This window comes from Nothobranchius furzeri, chromosome 8, assembly GCF_043380555.1.
Source record: "Nothobranchius furzeri strain GRZ-AD chromosome 8, NfurGRZ-RIMD1, whole genome shotgun sequence".
Taxonomy (NCBI): Eukaryota; Metazoa; Chordata; class Actinopteri; order Cyprinodontiformes; family Nothobranchiidae; genus Nothobranchius; species Nothobranchius furzeri.
The window spans coordinates 78,589,998-78,607,115 of record NC_091748.1 but is presented as its reverse complement, the minus strand read 5'-3'; the positions used below and the strand labels follow the sequence as shown (position 1 = coordinate 78,607,115).

General features: G+C 45.3%; 1 protein-coding gene across 1 annotated transcript; it reads left to right on the top strand.

Annotated features, from left to right (window-relative positions):
- The first annotated feature begins 1,673 nt into the window (after positions 1 to 1,673).
- LOC129167763 (uncharacterized) lies at positions 1,674 to 12,360 on the top strand. Its single transcript, XM_054751977.2, has 3 exons — positions 1,674 to 2,506; positions 5,033 to 5,086; positions 11,448 to 12,360. Exons 1-3 carry the CDS (start codon positions 2,107 to 2,109, stop codon positions 11,636 to 11,638), a joined length of 645 nt encoding a protein of 214 aa, XP_054607952.1. The 5' UTR covers positions 1,674 to 2,106; the 3' UTR covers positions 11,639 to 12,360.
- Positions 12,361 to 17,118: the final 4,758 nt, after the last annotated feature.

The following is a 17,118-nucleotide window of genomic DNA, read 5'->3' as shown; positions in this document are numbered from 1 at the left end:
GAATGGATGGATGGGTGAATGAATGGATGGATGAATTGATGAATGGGTGAATGGACGATGGATGAATGGGTGGGTGAATGAATGAATGAACAAATGAACGAATTAACAAATGAATGAATGGATGAATGAATGATGGATGGATGAATGAATGAATGAATGAATGAATGGATGGATGGGTGGGTGGATGAATGGGTGAACGGATGGATGAATGAACGAATGAATGAATGAATGGATGGATGGGTGAATGGATGGATGGATGGGTGAATGAATGGGTGGATGGATGGATGGATGAATTGATGAATTGATAAATGGGTGAATGGACGGATGGATGAATGGGTGGGTGAATGAATGAACAAATGAATGAATGAATGGATGGATGGATGGGTGAATGAATGGGTGGATGCTGGATGGATGGATGAATTGATGAATGGGTGAATGGACGGACGGATGGGTGGGTGGGTGAATGAATGAATGGGTGGGTGGGTGAATGAATGGATGGATGGATGGATGGATGGATGGATGGATGGATGGGTGGGTGAATGAATGAATGGGTGGGTGGGTGAATGAATGGATGGATGGATGGATGGATGGATGGATGGGTGAATGAATGGGTGGATGATAGATGGATGGATGGATGAATTGATGAATGGGTGAATGGATGGATGGTTGGATGGGTGGTTGAATGAATGTATGGATGAACGAATGAATGAATGGGTAAGTGGGTGAATGAATGGATGAATGAATGAATGAGTGGGTGGGTGGGTGGATGGATGGATAGACAGGCAGCTGCTCCTTCTGTCTCAGGAGGAGCATTAGAAATAGTTCATGTTCCTGATTTTAATCTCAGTAAAACTAAATCCTCGATTTATTAATCGTTGTTGCTAGTTATATATTTAGCAGCTAACTAGCAACTAACTAGCAGCTAACTAGCAGCTAACTAGCAGCTAACAACCCCCACACCTGGAGTAACAGACACCTCCCTAACAGCTCCGGAGTGTTTTAATAGAAAACATTTTATTAATTTTCAGTTAGGTTGTTTTTATTATGTAGCTGCAGGTATAAACTACCTTTAATGTACTATTTTTATTTCTAACTCATGACTCAGGATGGGAGTGAGCTTCTTTCTGACTGGACCCTTCTGGGCGTTGCACCAGCAACCAGCCTCTCTTTTCTGTTTGAAATGTGAGGCTGAATGTTCCTGCTGCTGTTTAACAAACAGGTGACATCAGATCAAAATCTGTTGAGTTAGTTTAACTCCAGCTGAGTACATTTTACTCATATAGAGTATGTACTCTGAGTAGATACTCTGTATGAGTATCTACTCAGAGTGCATTTGGTCCCACGAGCCTCGTTTTTCCCGTGATTTGGCCTGTTTGGTTGATTCTGCTCCCGATCATAAACATTCCCACTGGTCTGTTGTTTCTGTTAAAGCTGTTGGCTGCTTATGATTTACTGATTTTACGGAACCAAACAATAAAAAACTAAATCTCAGTGATTGGTCAATTGATGTTGCTGATTTCTGGACCTCATGGGTAAACCTGACTTGACCAATTGCCTCCAGAATGTCTCAGATCTGATTATTTGAATCACATTTATTCCCGTTTATTCTGGGATTAGACAGATCCTGCTGGGTAACATCCGCTCTGCAGCTCAACAGAAAGTCTCACCTCTCCGCCACCGGAGCTCCCAGAGGCGGACGCGCGGCTCCGGGCGCTCCTCACCAATCAGCGGAGGCAGAGTCGTGACTCCCGGGGGCTCCGTGGGTTCTTCAGTCGGGCTCGCTGCAGGATTCTGTCATCCAACGTGTCTGAGCTCGTGAGGAAACGTGCTTTTGGCTCGTTCTGTGCTCTCCGCGCTCCCGCGTCTCCAGCTAAATGCAACCCAGAGGAAGGATTTTCCGTCTTCAGTTGTGCGTAAAAGTTGCGCCCCCGCCAGTGTTCTGCGCGTCATGCCTCCCAGCAGGAACTAAATTCTCAGACGCACCCATGAGCTCGCGCTGGAGAGCGACCCCCCATCTGCAGGAACCTGTGGGGTTTTAGGAAAACCGCATCCAGCTTTCCTCTGGAAGGAGAAGTTTGGAGAGTTCAGCCCACCCCGCGGGTCCACATGGAGGAAACGATGTTTGTGTGCAACACCAGCGCCATCAAGGACTGGAGCTACTTCCTGTCTCGGATCTTGCCTCTGATGAATAAAACCAGCGGGCTGGTCAGCATGGAGAGGGCGGAGAGCGCTACCACCACCGTGGTGACCTCCCTGCAGCCGGACGGTGCCATCAGCGCCAGCGACGCGCCTCTCAACTCCAACCACACCTCGGGCATGGATCACGTCCTCCAGTATTCCTACTCCGAGAGCGACCTGCTGCTCACGGACTTCCGCAACCCCGCGCGAGACCCCATCCCGCTGCCCAAGGCGGTGCTGTACCTGCTGATGGCGGCGCTGGTGGTGGTGGCGGTGGCCTACGCCATAGTTGGACATCTGGTCAAAGACGTTCTTAACGACTTCGTGGGTATGTGCCCTCTGACAGTGCGTGTGTGAGCGTGTGCATGCGGGACGTGCGTTAGTAAGTGCGCAGCGTGAACAGATTCACACTTTACTCGTTCTAAAACATCAGAGAAACGTTTAGATTTCAGTTGCATTAAATAATCTTGTAGATTATTCTAGCTGACTCAGTTAAGGTAGATGAGAGGATTTCCCGCCTGCAGCATCAACTGATGACCTTGTGAGTGACTCTTCTGTCCATCAGCAGGTGTCTGAGATCTTCACAGAACTTCCTGTTCTGGATGCATGATGAATGAGAGAACTGAAGCCAAGAGTCTATCTTAGGTCCTGGTCGTTTAGGGGCGGTCAGGCGATCAGATTCGGGTAAAATACAAACATGTTGGGTCAGGAGGGACGGGGACACCGAGCAGCAGAAGGACACAATGTCCCAACTCCTCATGAATCACTGTTGGGATCTGGAATATGCAGCAGTTTGATCAGGAGAGTGTTTAAAGTTTTGGATAAATTGCTCCACACTTGGAGTTCCTTCGTTTTCTAAAGGATGGAACAAAAACTTTATTGACTGATTCCAGGAAGGAACAACTATCATACAAACCAGATGTCATCATTTAAACCAAATTCACTCGTTTTACCTGAGGAGGGTTGATAGAGACTCGTAGCTTCGCATCATTTGGATACTTTCTCAGATCAGATCCGTGTGACCTGATGTTTGTTACATCACACAGGAGACACACACGATGTTGGAGAGGTGAGACAAAGTTTACGGGATTTACAGAAAGTTCAATAATTGTTTAAACATAATTAGGCAGGTGCAAAAATTTGGGCACCTCGAAAAAGAAATGAAGTCAGTATTTAGTAGATCCTCCTTTTGCAGAAACAACAGCCTCTGAACTCTTCCTGCAGCTTCCAATGAGAGTCTGGATTCTGGCTGAAGGTGTTCTGGAACGTTCTTCTTCACGAAACATCTCTAGTTCATTCAGGTCTGATGCTTCTGAGCATGGACAGCTCTCTCTAACTCACACCTCAGATGTTCAGTAACAAGATTCCCAGTCCCTGTCCTGGGCCACGCAGCCCACAGCATGATGGGGCCACCACCGTGTTTTACTGTAGTAGCAGGCGTTTTTCTTCTTGTTCTGCCCAAATAACTCAGTTTAGTTTCATCAGTCCACAGCAGCTTGTTCCAGAATGAAGCTGGCTTGTCCAGATGTGCTTCAGCAGACCTCAAGCTGCTCTGTTTGTGCTGTGGGTGGAGAAGAGGCTTCCTCTGCATCACTGTGACATACAACATCTCCTTGTGTAAAGTGGACTGAATAGTAGAACGATGCCCAGTGACTCCATCTGCAGCAAGATGATGTAGTAGGTCTTTGGTCTGTGGGTGACTCTGACTGTTCTCACCATCCTTCACTTCGGTTCATCCCAGATGTTTCTTGGTCTGCCTCTTGGAGCCTTAACTAGAACTGTGTCTGTGGTCTTCCATTTCCTCAGTTTGATCCTAACGGTGGAAACAGACATCTGGAATCTCTCAGACAGCTTTCCGTGTCCTTCCCCTGAACCACGATGGTGAACCATCTTTGTTTTCAGCCCATGTGGGAGTTGTTCTGAGACCCGTGTTTCTGCTCTTCAGAGAATATTCAAAGAGGAGGACAACCTACAATTGGCCCCCTTAAAGACTTTTTATCATTATTAGATTTCCTGTGTATGGAGGTCAAAGGTCGGTGAGTGTACAAAACAAATTTTACGTTCCAATAATTGGTGCTAAAGGTTTTCACATCAATAAAACAACATGGGTGTCCTAATGTCCAGTTATTGCACACTTTCTGTAAATCCAACTTCATTTCGCTAATCACCGCATTCATCTGCTGACATGTGTAACTGAGTGTTGACCCAACCAATAAAGAAAATCATCTGAGTTCAGCAAAGAAGTGTTAATAACCAACTTTTAACCTTTTAAAACGTAAAATAATAATAAATTCTAGCATTTAAAACGGTTGTTTATTTTTAATCATAATTTAATACCTAATTTAACGTCATTCTGCAAGGACTACTCTAGTCATTCACCCTCACACACACACACACACACACACACACACACACACACACACACACACACACACACACACACACACACACACACACACACACACACACACACACACACACACACACACACACACACACACACACACACACACATACACATATTCTCTCTCTCTCTCTCTCTCACACACACACACACACACACCTTATTTTTTTAGCTCTACAACAGCGTAATGACCAAGGTGCTTAACAAGCCAAACTAATCGAATACAGATTGCAATGATCGGCTGTAATGGTGACAGTAAGTTACAATAAAAGTTTTACAGTAAAATAAATAAAAACAACAATAAAACCTGAATTAAAGCTACGCTTTTTCAGAGCCCTAGTTAGACCTTTCTCCTAAAGTACTGACCAGGTTTTCTGTGAAACGGATGCTGCCACACGACCACACGTGTGCATGTTCGCTCCATGTGACCCAAACACGTCTGTTCTGCAGGTGGAGGCCGGTCGATGGTTGCTGAAGGTGACGGCGGTGAAAGCAGTGAGCCAGGTAAAAAATGGAGCTGACGTGGGTCATAGTCTACAGCACTTAGCCGGTGCCACAGAGACAGCCCCCCCCCCCCCCCCCCCCCCACACACACACACACACCCGAGAGGCTGTGCAGGCTCCTGGGCCTTTGGTGTGAATGTGGAGTGTTTGTGGTCCGCTGCTCTTACGGGGAGGTGAGGTGGGACACTAAAGTTGCACCTTCTATGTGACCTGGTGCACCACAACAGCAGCCTGGTGAGGACAAAAACCTCCACAGTGCCTTTGAAGAGTTGCTTGATTGTGTTTAAGGTCACACGGACCTGCTGCTTCAGGATTTATTTACATTTAGTCTCAAATCAGCTTTTATTTTCATTATTTTTCTAAAAGCATCAAATTCCTGAAATTTTTTTTAAAAAACAACAACAAAAACTCGAGATACGCATGTTATGGGCTCGACACACGGGAGGCGACAAACGACCGCGATCAGCGAAATTTGTCGCCGTCGCTTTTATTTCCTGACACACGGGAGGCGATCCGCGGCAGCGGCAAAGCCGTCTACGCGTTCTGTTCCATGGCGACATCCAAACTTGCGTTGTTTTGATTGGCTGTGTCAGGTTGGAGGGAATTAAGGTTATTTAAGCGGTTCAGAGTTAATAAAGTGGTAGATATGATGTTTCACAAGGTGCTGCTAGAGTTATGTGAAATCTTACTTCTGATTTTACTATAAAACATAATAATAATCAACTTCTCCTCCATGTTTGCTCGGAGGTGTACGGAGCATCCTGTCCGCTCATTGGTCAGTGAATGAAACCTCCGTTGATTGGTCCTCGTCCGAGCGACAGCGATGAAAAGTTGAAAATGTTTCAACTTTCTGGGATCGCGTCGCTGGGTCGCCTGTGCACGACACGTGCACGAGCGCAAAATTTCACATGCACGTTTTTCGCGTTTCGCTTGGTAGGAGGGAGACCCGCGATTATCGCGTTGTCGTGCATGTCTTATTGAAAATGAATGGAGGAGAGGCGATGTCGCCTCCCGTGTGTCGAGCCTATTAGTCGTTAGCTTGTCAGTCTTAAAGAACTAATCTCTATTTCAAATTCAATTCAAAGATACTTTATTAATCCCAGAGGGAAATTAGAGTTTCAGTACACACAATTCAGAGATCAGACATACATGGGCAAGACACATGACAAGAATTGGTGACTGTGGTCATTCGCAACCCTGAGTCGCGCTACCTTAATAGAGATCAGAGGGGTTCATTTGAGGATTGGTTGAGGTGGAGGAAAAAAAAAGGCACTTCAGAGTCACCCTCCAGAGGGAGGGCAGCTTTGCTCTGCAAAAAAAAAAAAAAAAAAACACCTCAGACAGGAATGCAACAGACTTCAGACATTACACAAAATTAGTGTCCACTAGGTGGGGTGGTGGGTTTGGGACTCTCCTCACATCAGTGCATGCAGCCACGATAAGCAGCACTCATCACCTCAGAGTTTTTCTGCTGTATTCAGATGGTAGCCTCTTCTACTTCTGCAGTGTTCAGGGTTTCGTTTCTGCCATCTTCAGATGTGGTGAGGAGCGCTTTAAAAATCCTTGAAAGCACATTTTGTGATTTCTGAAGATCTTATTTGTATCGTGGTGCAGAAACTAAGCACTTAGCGACCAGTCTGTCCCTCACAGACGGGCTACTTCTCATCCAGCTCTTCTGTCCTCCACTGGTTAGCTGTATTGATGGTACCGGTGTCAACTGGTTAACTGCAGTGGTGCTGGTGAGTTTTGGGTGGGGTGATTTTTGCAAGTCAGTCATTTGCGCTCTAACCACATATCACCACCAGGGGGTGCCAAATTACCATTCATATGAGCAAGCTGCCAATGCAGCAGCAAAACACAGGTTAGGTTCATGGTCCTAATCTGTGTTCTAGCAGATTAAATCCACACGGTTTGTGTAATACTTTGTCCCAATGTCACACTCCTGCTGGAGAGTGTTCAGGAATCTCCACCATTTTCCGGTTTATCAGAATCAGAATCAGAATAAGCTTTATTGCCAGTGCTCCAGCGACCCAGAGCATAGGAACTTGACTCCGCAAACACAACCTGACCAAGGTTAAACACACACACACACACATGTAGACAAAAACAGGTACAGGCAGTCCACGAGAGCAGCCATAACGGCGCTCATTTCATTAGATGAAAATGGTGTTACATGAAGATAACTGGGGTAAGGTAAAAAAGGCATAGCAGAGTTAGAACCAGCGGGGAGTAACTCTATTATACAAAAAAACTCCTCAACATAGAAGCCCGAACATCACAGATACACAACATCAGACTCCGATAGGTAGGCGGGGTGGGGCGGGATCCTGAATCCTCCAACGGGAGCTGCCAGTACAGCACTCAGCCAGCTGCAGTCAAACAGGTGGGAGGGGGAGATGAGGGACAGAGAGCACATTGAGTTTCCTGCAGGTTGATGACCTCGAAGCAGAAGTCACAATCTGAAGGCAGGGGGGGACGGTCGGGTCACAGCATCTGTCAGCATTCCTCCTTTCATGGGGGTGTGTTGATGGCAGCCTTGGAGGCAGCCTTGGCGTCAGATTAGGATAAACAAGACTTTGTTTGGGGCAGACAGAGATAATTTTCCTCTCTGCCTTGGAGTCTGTTAAGTGATCATTCATGTCCACCAGTGAAGCCAATTATGCGTTCTAAACATCCCCACACCGTCCGGCGACCCTCTCCGAGATGACATCCATCTTGCGCACTAACACAGGCAACGCCGCGAGGACATTGTCCAGCTTACGGTTCATCTCGAGTAACGCCCCAGTCTGTGAGGTCACCGCACGGGCGGCACATTCCATGGGTACGGGTCGCACTCCAATCGCTCCCGTCTTCCCAAATTTCCAGAAAACCAGATATCCTCCCACTCCAATCAGAAGAAATCCAGTGATCATCAGGCCGAACATCCACAAATCTTCCACGTCCTCGATGGACAGCTGAGAGAGGCACACGATTCGCCAGACCTCCCAAGAATCGAGTGCATATCCCGCTGCGAATGTCCCTTGAGGACAGGTGGGAGCCCCCTTCTCCGTTCTCATCGTAGAAAAAATCTTATCAATCGCGTTGAATGACCAGTTAATTAAGTCCATTTTCCAAAAAAGAAGTAGTGATTTCAGGAGAAATGCAGAGAAGTGCTCTGTAGGCAGACAGGACAAGAGCCTTGGGGAAGCAGATAAGGGAGCTGAAGAAAAAGCGTCTGTACTCTCTGAGAGCCGGATAAGAAGGTTTATGATGTTCCTCTTCCTGTCATTGGGTATTATGAAACCCAGCTGATAAAAACTCAACAACAAGCGATTCTATTGGCTTAGGGGTTTCAACCGATGTCTCGCTCAGATAGTCCAATGGGATCCTGAGGTCCTGAGGCTGTAAAGTCCGGTCCGCCGGGTCCACGCTCTTTAAGGCTACGTTTTATTGTTACGTTCTTCTCTTCAACGGTTCTTTTCAAAGATGTGAGTTTTCTCCATATTAAAAAAATCACTCAGCCGCTCTGCAGCGAACACAGAATGGTGAGAGCTTCTGGTTCCAGGTGAACATCCTGATCTGATCCGAGACTCCGGTCTTGCTTCGGTCACAAACCTCTACACTCAACGGCTCTCCTATTCTTTATAGTAGAGGGGTCCAGCATCAGTTACAGCGTAGGTCTATGGTGAACAGCCTGTACTTGATATAGCACCTTCTAGAGTCCAGCAACCCCCAAGGCGCTTTACAACACAATCAGTCATTCACCCATTCACACATCCTAGTGGGGATGAGCTACACTGTAGCCACAGCTGCTCTGGGGCGCACTGACAAAGACGAGGCTGCCGAGCACTGGTGCCACCGGTCCCTCTGACCACCACCAGCAGGCTAGGCGGGTTAAGTGTCCTGCCTAAGGACACAACAGCAGCATCAGACTGAGCGGGGCTCGAACCTGCAACCGTCCGATTACAGGGCGAGCACTTAACTCCTGTGCCACTGTTGCCCCACAAGGTAAAGATCGCTGCGCCTAAAAAGGAACAGGAAGTACGTCCCAAGTGGTTTAGGTGGAGGTAAAAGTGTGAGAGAACATTTAAACTACACTACAGGTTCCACACGGCACTTACTGGGTGTCTCTCAGTGTCAAGGAGCCTCGCCTCGATGTCTTGGCCCCGCCCCGGTTGCCTAGGAGATACGTCATCGGGAGCCGCCAAGACGTGTTCCAGTGTTCATGTTTTACCGAGGCGTGTGTTCTCCGTTTGTTAGCCGTTTAGCTAGCTGAGCGAGGATACGTGGGAGGTGTCTTGTAGCCTAGCCTTGGTCAAAAATTACCCAGAATACACCGCGGTATTTTCAAAAGGACGGCGGATCAGAAGCCGGCAGCTACTTCAGGGACAATTTTCAAGTTTAAAAGTAAGTCAGCTAATTTAAAATGTTTTTTTAGATCCAAAGAAGTTATCTGTGGTTGGTTAGTAGCTTAGCAGTTGCAGCTTCGGTGGCTAGCGGGTAGTAACTCACTTATATTTTTAATTTAATAAACATTTACACAATTAAAAAAGTAAAAGTCTCGTTATATATTTATATTGAAACTAATACGTATAAAATATAACGTTATCTCCCGTGTCACTTGATGCAAGTCTGTTCCATTTAACCGTTTTCTTTGACCAAGGAGGGACAGCGTCCTCGTAAGCAAGGCGCCTGGCCATTGAGAAACACCCGTAGTCTCTGTGATGTATACATCATTATCCTGTGTTTTATTTCATTTCCTGTTTCCTATCTTCTTCTTCTTCCTGTGAGACTGATGGGGCGGTGCCCCAGCGCCCCCTATGGACGAGCTGCCACTGGTCGGTTTAATTAAATACACCTGTCCACAGTGGTAGAGTTGAGCTGCTGTTAGCCAATCAGAGAAGAGATGTCCAAATGTCAGGAACTCCAGATCCTGTTGTCTGAAGCTCAGCTGTAATGTGGACCACCTTTAGGTCCAAAAACCGTGCAGACTCCCACAATAATGTTAAAGATAGAAACGATCTGACTGGTTATCTGGTTAAAGGTGACTGATCAGACCCAAACATTAGGTCTGAGCGCGCTCAGTCACCCGAGTGAGGTCCCTTGTTCCTTAAACGCACCACTTTAGAAGTGACCCTGGGTTCTGCCGTCTCCATGCTCGCAGCTGTCAGCTCTAATCTGTGCTCTGACGCAGCAGTGATGGATGTGTCCGTCTTCAAACAGGCTCCAGCACACGAGGCAGACGTTTCCTCCAGAAACAACGCTCTGCTGCTTTGCTTCTGATGGAATCACCAGAGCTGAACCCATCCGATGTTGGATCAGGTTCTGTGGCATGTTTAGTCCCGTGTTGGTGCGCTGACGTGTTAACGGTTCCCGTGGTGTTAAAGCAAAACTTCCAAAACTCTCGGAGGCTCTGGAAGTTGTGCAGGTCGGATTTTTGGGCCGTTTAAGCAGAAGTCTCTAGGATGGATCATAATGAAACCATCAGAACCGCTGTTCAAGATGGCTGCCACAGCTGATTTATGTTACCAAACACAGCTCAGTCCGCTTTCATCACGCAGACGTTTCTTTAGGCTACAAACTGAAAATGATTTCTCAGGACCAGAGGATCCAAGATCTAAACTATCCTGGTAAGATGCTCAAGCTTCCCCAGACAAACTGCATGGTGGCGTCGCCTCCCAGCAGGAGGTCACAAGTCAGAATCCCTGCTGCAGCCTGTCTACATGGAGTTAGCATGTTCTTCCCATGCATGCGTGGATTTTCTCCCAGTGCTCCAGTTTCCTCCCACAGGCCAAAAAAGGGTAAAATCGCTAATAAATTACAATACACGTCTGCACATGTCAGCTGATTTAAAAACATCTATTCATGCCACCCAAAATACGTTTTAAGTCAAATATCTCCTCTTTAGTTTGTTTTTTCCCATTAAAAACTAGCATGACATAATCAGGCTGGCACACAAAGGGTTAATATTTAGATAAATACTCATTATCATTTTCAGATATTTCATAATATAACCAAGTCTGATCTGTAATAAAAGCCCCAGGCAGAAAAAAATTGTGTTTTTTTGGGGAAAATAACTCGTTTTATGTGCTTTTTTTCATAATTACAGCAACAGCACTGAGTAATAAAGCTGGCATTTCAAGGGTTAAAATGATAAAACTTTATAGGTTTGAGCAGGGCTGGACTTGTTTAACAGATCTATGAAAAAGGAAAAGCAACATATGAATGTATGCATTTTTATGAGCGGAGGGGTGTGTGTGAACGGATGAATGACGCTCTGTAGTGGAGTCCTCTGACTCTGAAAGGCGCTACACCAGTGTGGGTTTCAGATGTTTGAGCCCGAGAACCCAGTTCACCACCAGCATCCCCTCTCTGTCTGCAGACTGGACGCTCAGCGCCCATCGAGCTGCCAACCACGAGACCAAGATCAGCTGCATCACCAATGTGAGCGAGCGGGTGGAGGTGAACTACAACCACAACAGCTGCTTGAACCCGAGCAGGTCGGAGGAGACTGTGGTCACGGTGGACGAGACCCTGGAGCAGCGTCTTCCCGACACTCACTCCGGGACCTAACCGGGACCCTGGGCTGGTTCAGAGAGAAATACAGCAGCATGCTTGCGTGCACTTCCTGTTTAAAGCACATTTACAAGTCGTTCAAGACGGATGGAACTTTGTCCTCTGTGGCGTCGCCCGTGGGTGGTGCTGTGATGGTGGGCCGGCGGGGCGGGGAGACGTCTGGAGTGGACTCCTTAATGCTGAGAACAATGAAAAGAGGATGGCCGCAGCGTCCCTGGATTAGAGAAGAAGCTATTCATGACTCGCTGATTTTTAAAAGCTTTAATGTACAAATGAAAAAAAACACAAAGACGTGTTTATCACCTAAAAACATCCCGTTAGTCCGGGCTTCCTGCGATGTGGCTGCAACTGTTATTCTCCTCTGGGTAATCCGGCTCTCATCACTGATGCACAGATCAGAAGTCCTGTTCCCTTTAAGGGAAAAGGCACGCATCACCTTCAAGAGTCGCACCTGAACGTTCAAAGCCACAGCTGGATGTGTCCTCCCTGCTGCTCCTGTGACCTGTGTGACCTCTGCAGGTGCTGCCACTAAAGCCAGCAGGACACGTGTTTCTGTGCATGCTGACAACACCTTTTCCCAGGAAAGGAAACTTCCGTGGATCTGACTTCCACGGATTCCACGTAGAAAGGAGAACATTAGAAATTCACTCTGACAGATAAACCCGAGAAAATGTGTTTTTACCTTCATGCTGTTTGTCACAGCTGTCCTCTTCACAATAAACAGCATGGGTGAACGTTCTTGTTTCATTTAGTGGAGACAGATCGACTTTTATTAAATGGTCCAAAATAAAAAATAATAAAAGAAAAGAATGAATACAATAAAATACATACAAAACAGGCATTGTAAAAGACACCCATACCGGTGTCTCCACATGGGTGACGCGCTGCACTACAATCAGGACCCACCTACATCAGGATAAGTCTGTTTGCAGAGGAAACCTGCACACCCGTTTCCTCATTAGAGCTTGAAAGTTGCTGACATGAGCATTACTAAACAAGCTGGTCTACTGGACCTGGGCTTTCTGAGCAGAGCCCTCAATCATCATATGCTACCTTAAAGAGCAAGTCACCCCCAAATCCACTTATTTTCCTTATAACCCCGGGTTTCCACGGGAGCCGTCAGCAGCACGTCTAGCTGCTGCTTGGCCCTTCCCACGAGACGCGAAGCAGCAGGGGAGCAGCTGTCATCGACCGAGCACGAAGTCACACGAGTGACTTCGTCAGTAAACACAACAACAAGCAGGAGAAAACTACAACATGGTTTGTGTTTTATGTTCTGTCCGTTTTATAATCGCCAATACGGACCTGAAAAACAAAGGAGACCGCTAGCTAGGTGAAAACTTCTCACGGGGACGCACAGTTAGTAACCTTTTTTAAAAGTAAAGCAACCGGAAGGCAGCACGTTCTTTATTCTGAAAATCTCAGGGTGCTTCTCTCCATTTCTGCGTCCGATTTCCTGTCTTTCCTTCCCCAAAAATGTCGAAATTGACCCGTTTCAGAGGCGTCGCGCGTAGAAAATAGAACCGGCGCGTAAAGGCCGCGACATGCTGCTCCTGAGACGCGGCCGACTCGCGCTGCTGACGGCTCCGGTGGAAAAGGTTCTGTTGACCACAGCGGTTCCTATCAGCAGCTATGACGTGCTGCTGCAGTAATGTGCTGCTGACGGTTCCTGTGGAAAGCCGGGGTTAACTACATACATGTGTGTCTAATCGTGCTGCAGACACGTGTCGTCAATAGTTTTGCACTTTAGTGCATTTTAGTAAACATTTTAATTTTCTGCCTAAAACTGTCAGTGTTGTGCCGTTGTCAGGTAAAACCTCTGCACTGCATTTGAATTTAAATCTGCCATCGCTATTGGCTAAGAGGTACCCTAGAACGTTAGCTGGTACCGTATGATGTCACACAGTCATTGTGAGCCTGTGTGTGTGTATTTGTTAGCGGCTCCGCCCACTCGGTCTACAGCATTTGTTGCATTTTTCAAACAGGAAGTGGGAGCGGAGTGATACTCTGGTAGGGGGTGACTTGCTCTTTAAGCTTCTGCATGCCAGCTCTCTTATATTTACACCACAGAGGTGTACCGTAAGTTCTGAAGAGGTGGATTTTCAGGTTGCCTGAACACACGTGAAGCTCCCTGGGCCTACAGAAAACGGCACTGCCGATAAACGTCATCATCATCACAGAGATGATCCGTCTGAGACGCGTATCTTTTTGTCAGCCAAGTAAAAGTCTGGGAAACAAAGATCTTTATCTCCTTTGGTCCGATGGTTCAGTACAACTCTTTATTTTCGTTGAATTGGACGTCATACTTTAGACCGAACTCAGAGCTGCTGGAACCCAGCACTGCTGGGAGAAAGGATGAAGTCGTCAGCATACGTGAAATGATTAATCAGGTCGTCACCAACCACACAACCACCTAAAACGGTTGTTTAGTTGTTAAGACAAATCATCCATGTATAGGTTAAAGCGATACGGTGACAGCAGCCCCCCCGACGCCCCCATTACCAACACCAAAGGTGGCTGATAGAGTATTTCCCCATTTAACTTGCATCTTCTGATTACAATACCAGTACGCCCTGATTGTTAGAATGCTATCAGGGACACCTCTTTCACTTGATTTTAAGAAAGGTTAGAGTGGTTGACCCGGTCAAATGCCTTCGATGCATCAGTAAACCCCATCAACACTGAGGAGTTGTGTCCTACGTAAGACTGAGCTGCCTCCTTCAGGCCGTAGATGCACAGATCTGTTCCCAGCTCGGACTTAAAGCCAAACCAGGCACTACCTGGAGAGCACCGAGGCCGCCGACCACCGGCCCTGAGGCAGAGGGCTCCCTCAGAGGAAACGCTGTAAACTATTAGAATAAGTAAAACAATAGAATAACAAGAGGCATTATAAAAATAAATACATAGAAATAGTAAAACAATGCAAAAACATAAATATGTAGTAAAACTGTCTTAAAATAGAAGCAAGTAAATCATAAATAATAATCAGCTAAAAGCTAAACAGGTGAGTGTTGAGCCTGCTCCTAAAGACATGAACATCCTCTACGGCCTGAGGTCCTCTGCAGCCTGTTCCAGAGACGAGGGCCTGGAAGGACGCCTCACCATGGGTGTGTGTCCACACTTTGGTCGTCCGCTCAGGTTAAAAATGTGGGTGTTACCTTAGATAACAGTCTCTTATTTAATGCATGTGAATGGATTTGTTAGTCCTGCGTATTTCATTTGCACAACATTAATGGATTAGATTCATCCTTGACTATAAATGACACGAAGACTCTTGTAGATGCCTGGTGACAGCTCGTCTGGCCTCCTGTGATGCCTTACTCGCTGGCCTATCACAGAAACTTTCCACAAACTACAGCTGGTACAGAATGCGGCAGCCCGTACCATTACTCGGACACCGTCCTCTCAACATATCACTCCTATTCTTGAGGAGCTTCATTGGCTCCCAGTAAGTCACCGCAATGAATTGAGAATTTTAATGTTTGAATCTGTAAATACCATGACCCCGGTTATTTACGTGACCGACTCAGTCTGAACACACCACCACTAACACGGCTCAACTTCCAGTAACCTGCTTGTTATAGCTCAAGTCCGTCTATCAGATAGACTCTATCCTCTATGGGCATCAGGTCTTTTGGCTCACAGGCTCCGCGGTTATGGAACAGTATAGACGTCCGTATGGTTCCTTCTATCACCCAGTTTGAATCATTGCTGAAAACATTTATTCCGGCTTGCTCGTACATCTAATGTAACCGCAAACATTGGCTTGACTGCGTACTTCCTAGTGTTATGTTAAGTAGATTTTAACTAATATATCTTTATAACAATGATTTATTTATTGGTTATTTATGACTTATCTGTTGATAATTTTAACTTGAATTGTTAGTTTAGTATTTTAGCATTTTACTGTTTTCATTTTTAACTTGTGTTCATTTAACTGTTTGATTTGCATTTTTAACCTAACAGTGTTTAACCTGGATTATGTAATTTCTCTTAAAGTGACCTTGAGAGTCCTGCAAGGTGCTTGCCAATACAAATTATTATTATTATTATTATTATTATTATTATTATTATTATTGTTGTTGTTGTTGTTGTTGTTGTTATTATTATTATGGAAATACTTTAGTTTAGGGAACACAAATTAACCATTAATTAGCTGCCAATTAATGTGCATATTAGTGGACTACTAAGTCTGAACTAGTGTTTATCAAGTAGTTATTAACAGCTTATTGCTAATGCAGTAATTCTAAGATTAACAGGCCATAAATTAAGAGTTTCATCAAAATAAGCCATGCATAGTGGTTTGTTAACAGAAAGTAAATGGTTGGTTGCTGAGTAACACACATACTAATTAGCCCAAATCAATATGTGGCTTTTAAAGAAGTAATTCAAGGGGAACATACTGATATTCTTGGTTAATTAATACTAAACTACTAGTAATTAGGTATGAACAAAAGCTGACTTTAGAATGGGGAACATATTCTTGCTTACAAGTGGTTAATTGACTGTTGTTTAGGCTCTATTAACATGGAGTTTGGTGTTTATTTACATACCAGAACATATTTTTGGTTATTAATGAAGAATAACTATTCCCCTTGAATTACTTCTTAAAAACCACATATTTGTTTGAGCTAATTAGTATGTGTGTTAATCAGCAACAAACCATCTACTTTCTGTTAACAAACCATTATGCATGGCTTATTTTGATAAAACTCTTAATTTATGGTCTGCTAATATTAGAATTACAGCATTGGTAATAAGTACCTAATAATAGCTTAATTATGACTAATTCAGACTCTGTAGCCCACTAATATGCATTTTATTGGCAACAAATTAATGGTTACTTTTTGTTTCTTAAACTAAAGCGTAACCATTATGATGATGATGATGATGATGATTATTATTATTATTATCATCGTTATTATACAAGGCGGCAGCTGCCAGAGGCCTTGAGTGTTTGTAGCAGTTTGGAGAGGTAAGAAGGGCCAAGACAAAGGTGCCTAAAACCATTAAAAAACTTACAATCGACCCTGAAACGTACGAGGAGCCAATGCAATGATTCTTAAACCGGAGTGATGTGCTCCCGCTTCCTGGTCTTCATCAGGACACGTGCTGCTGATTTTTGTAAGAGTTGTAAACCTGAGATGCTCTTTTTGGGAAGCAGGGCATTACTGTAGTCTATTCTCCTGGTGGTGGTAAAAGCATGCATCAGCATCTCCGTATTGGCCCGAGAGAGCACCCTCTGTGTGACACCTAGGTTTATAAAAGTATTTAGAATAGAAGGAAAATGGCGAGGTGCTGCCCTCCAGTGTCTGAAAGCTAGTACCACACCTGTTTCCTTTTTGGCCATTTGGAAGAGAACATTTTAGCCTCCTTTTCTTAATAAAACTTTAAACCATCTTACAGTAATCTCTGTTTTGTAGCTATCTACTAATCTTTCCGGCTTTAGGCCACTGATACAGAGATCATTCAATGGA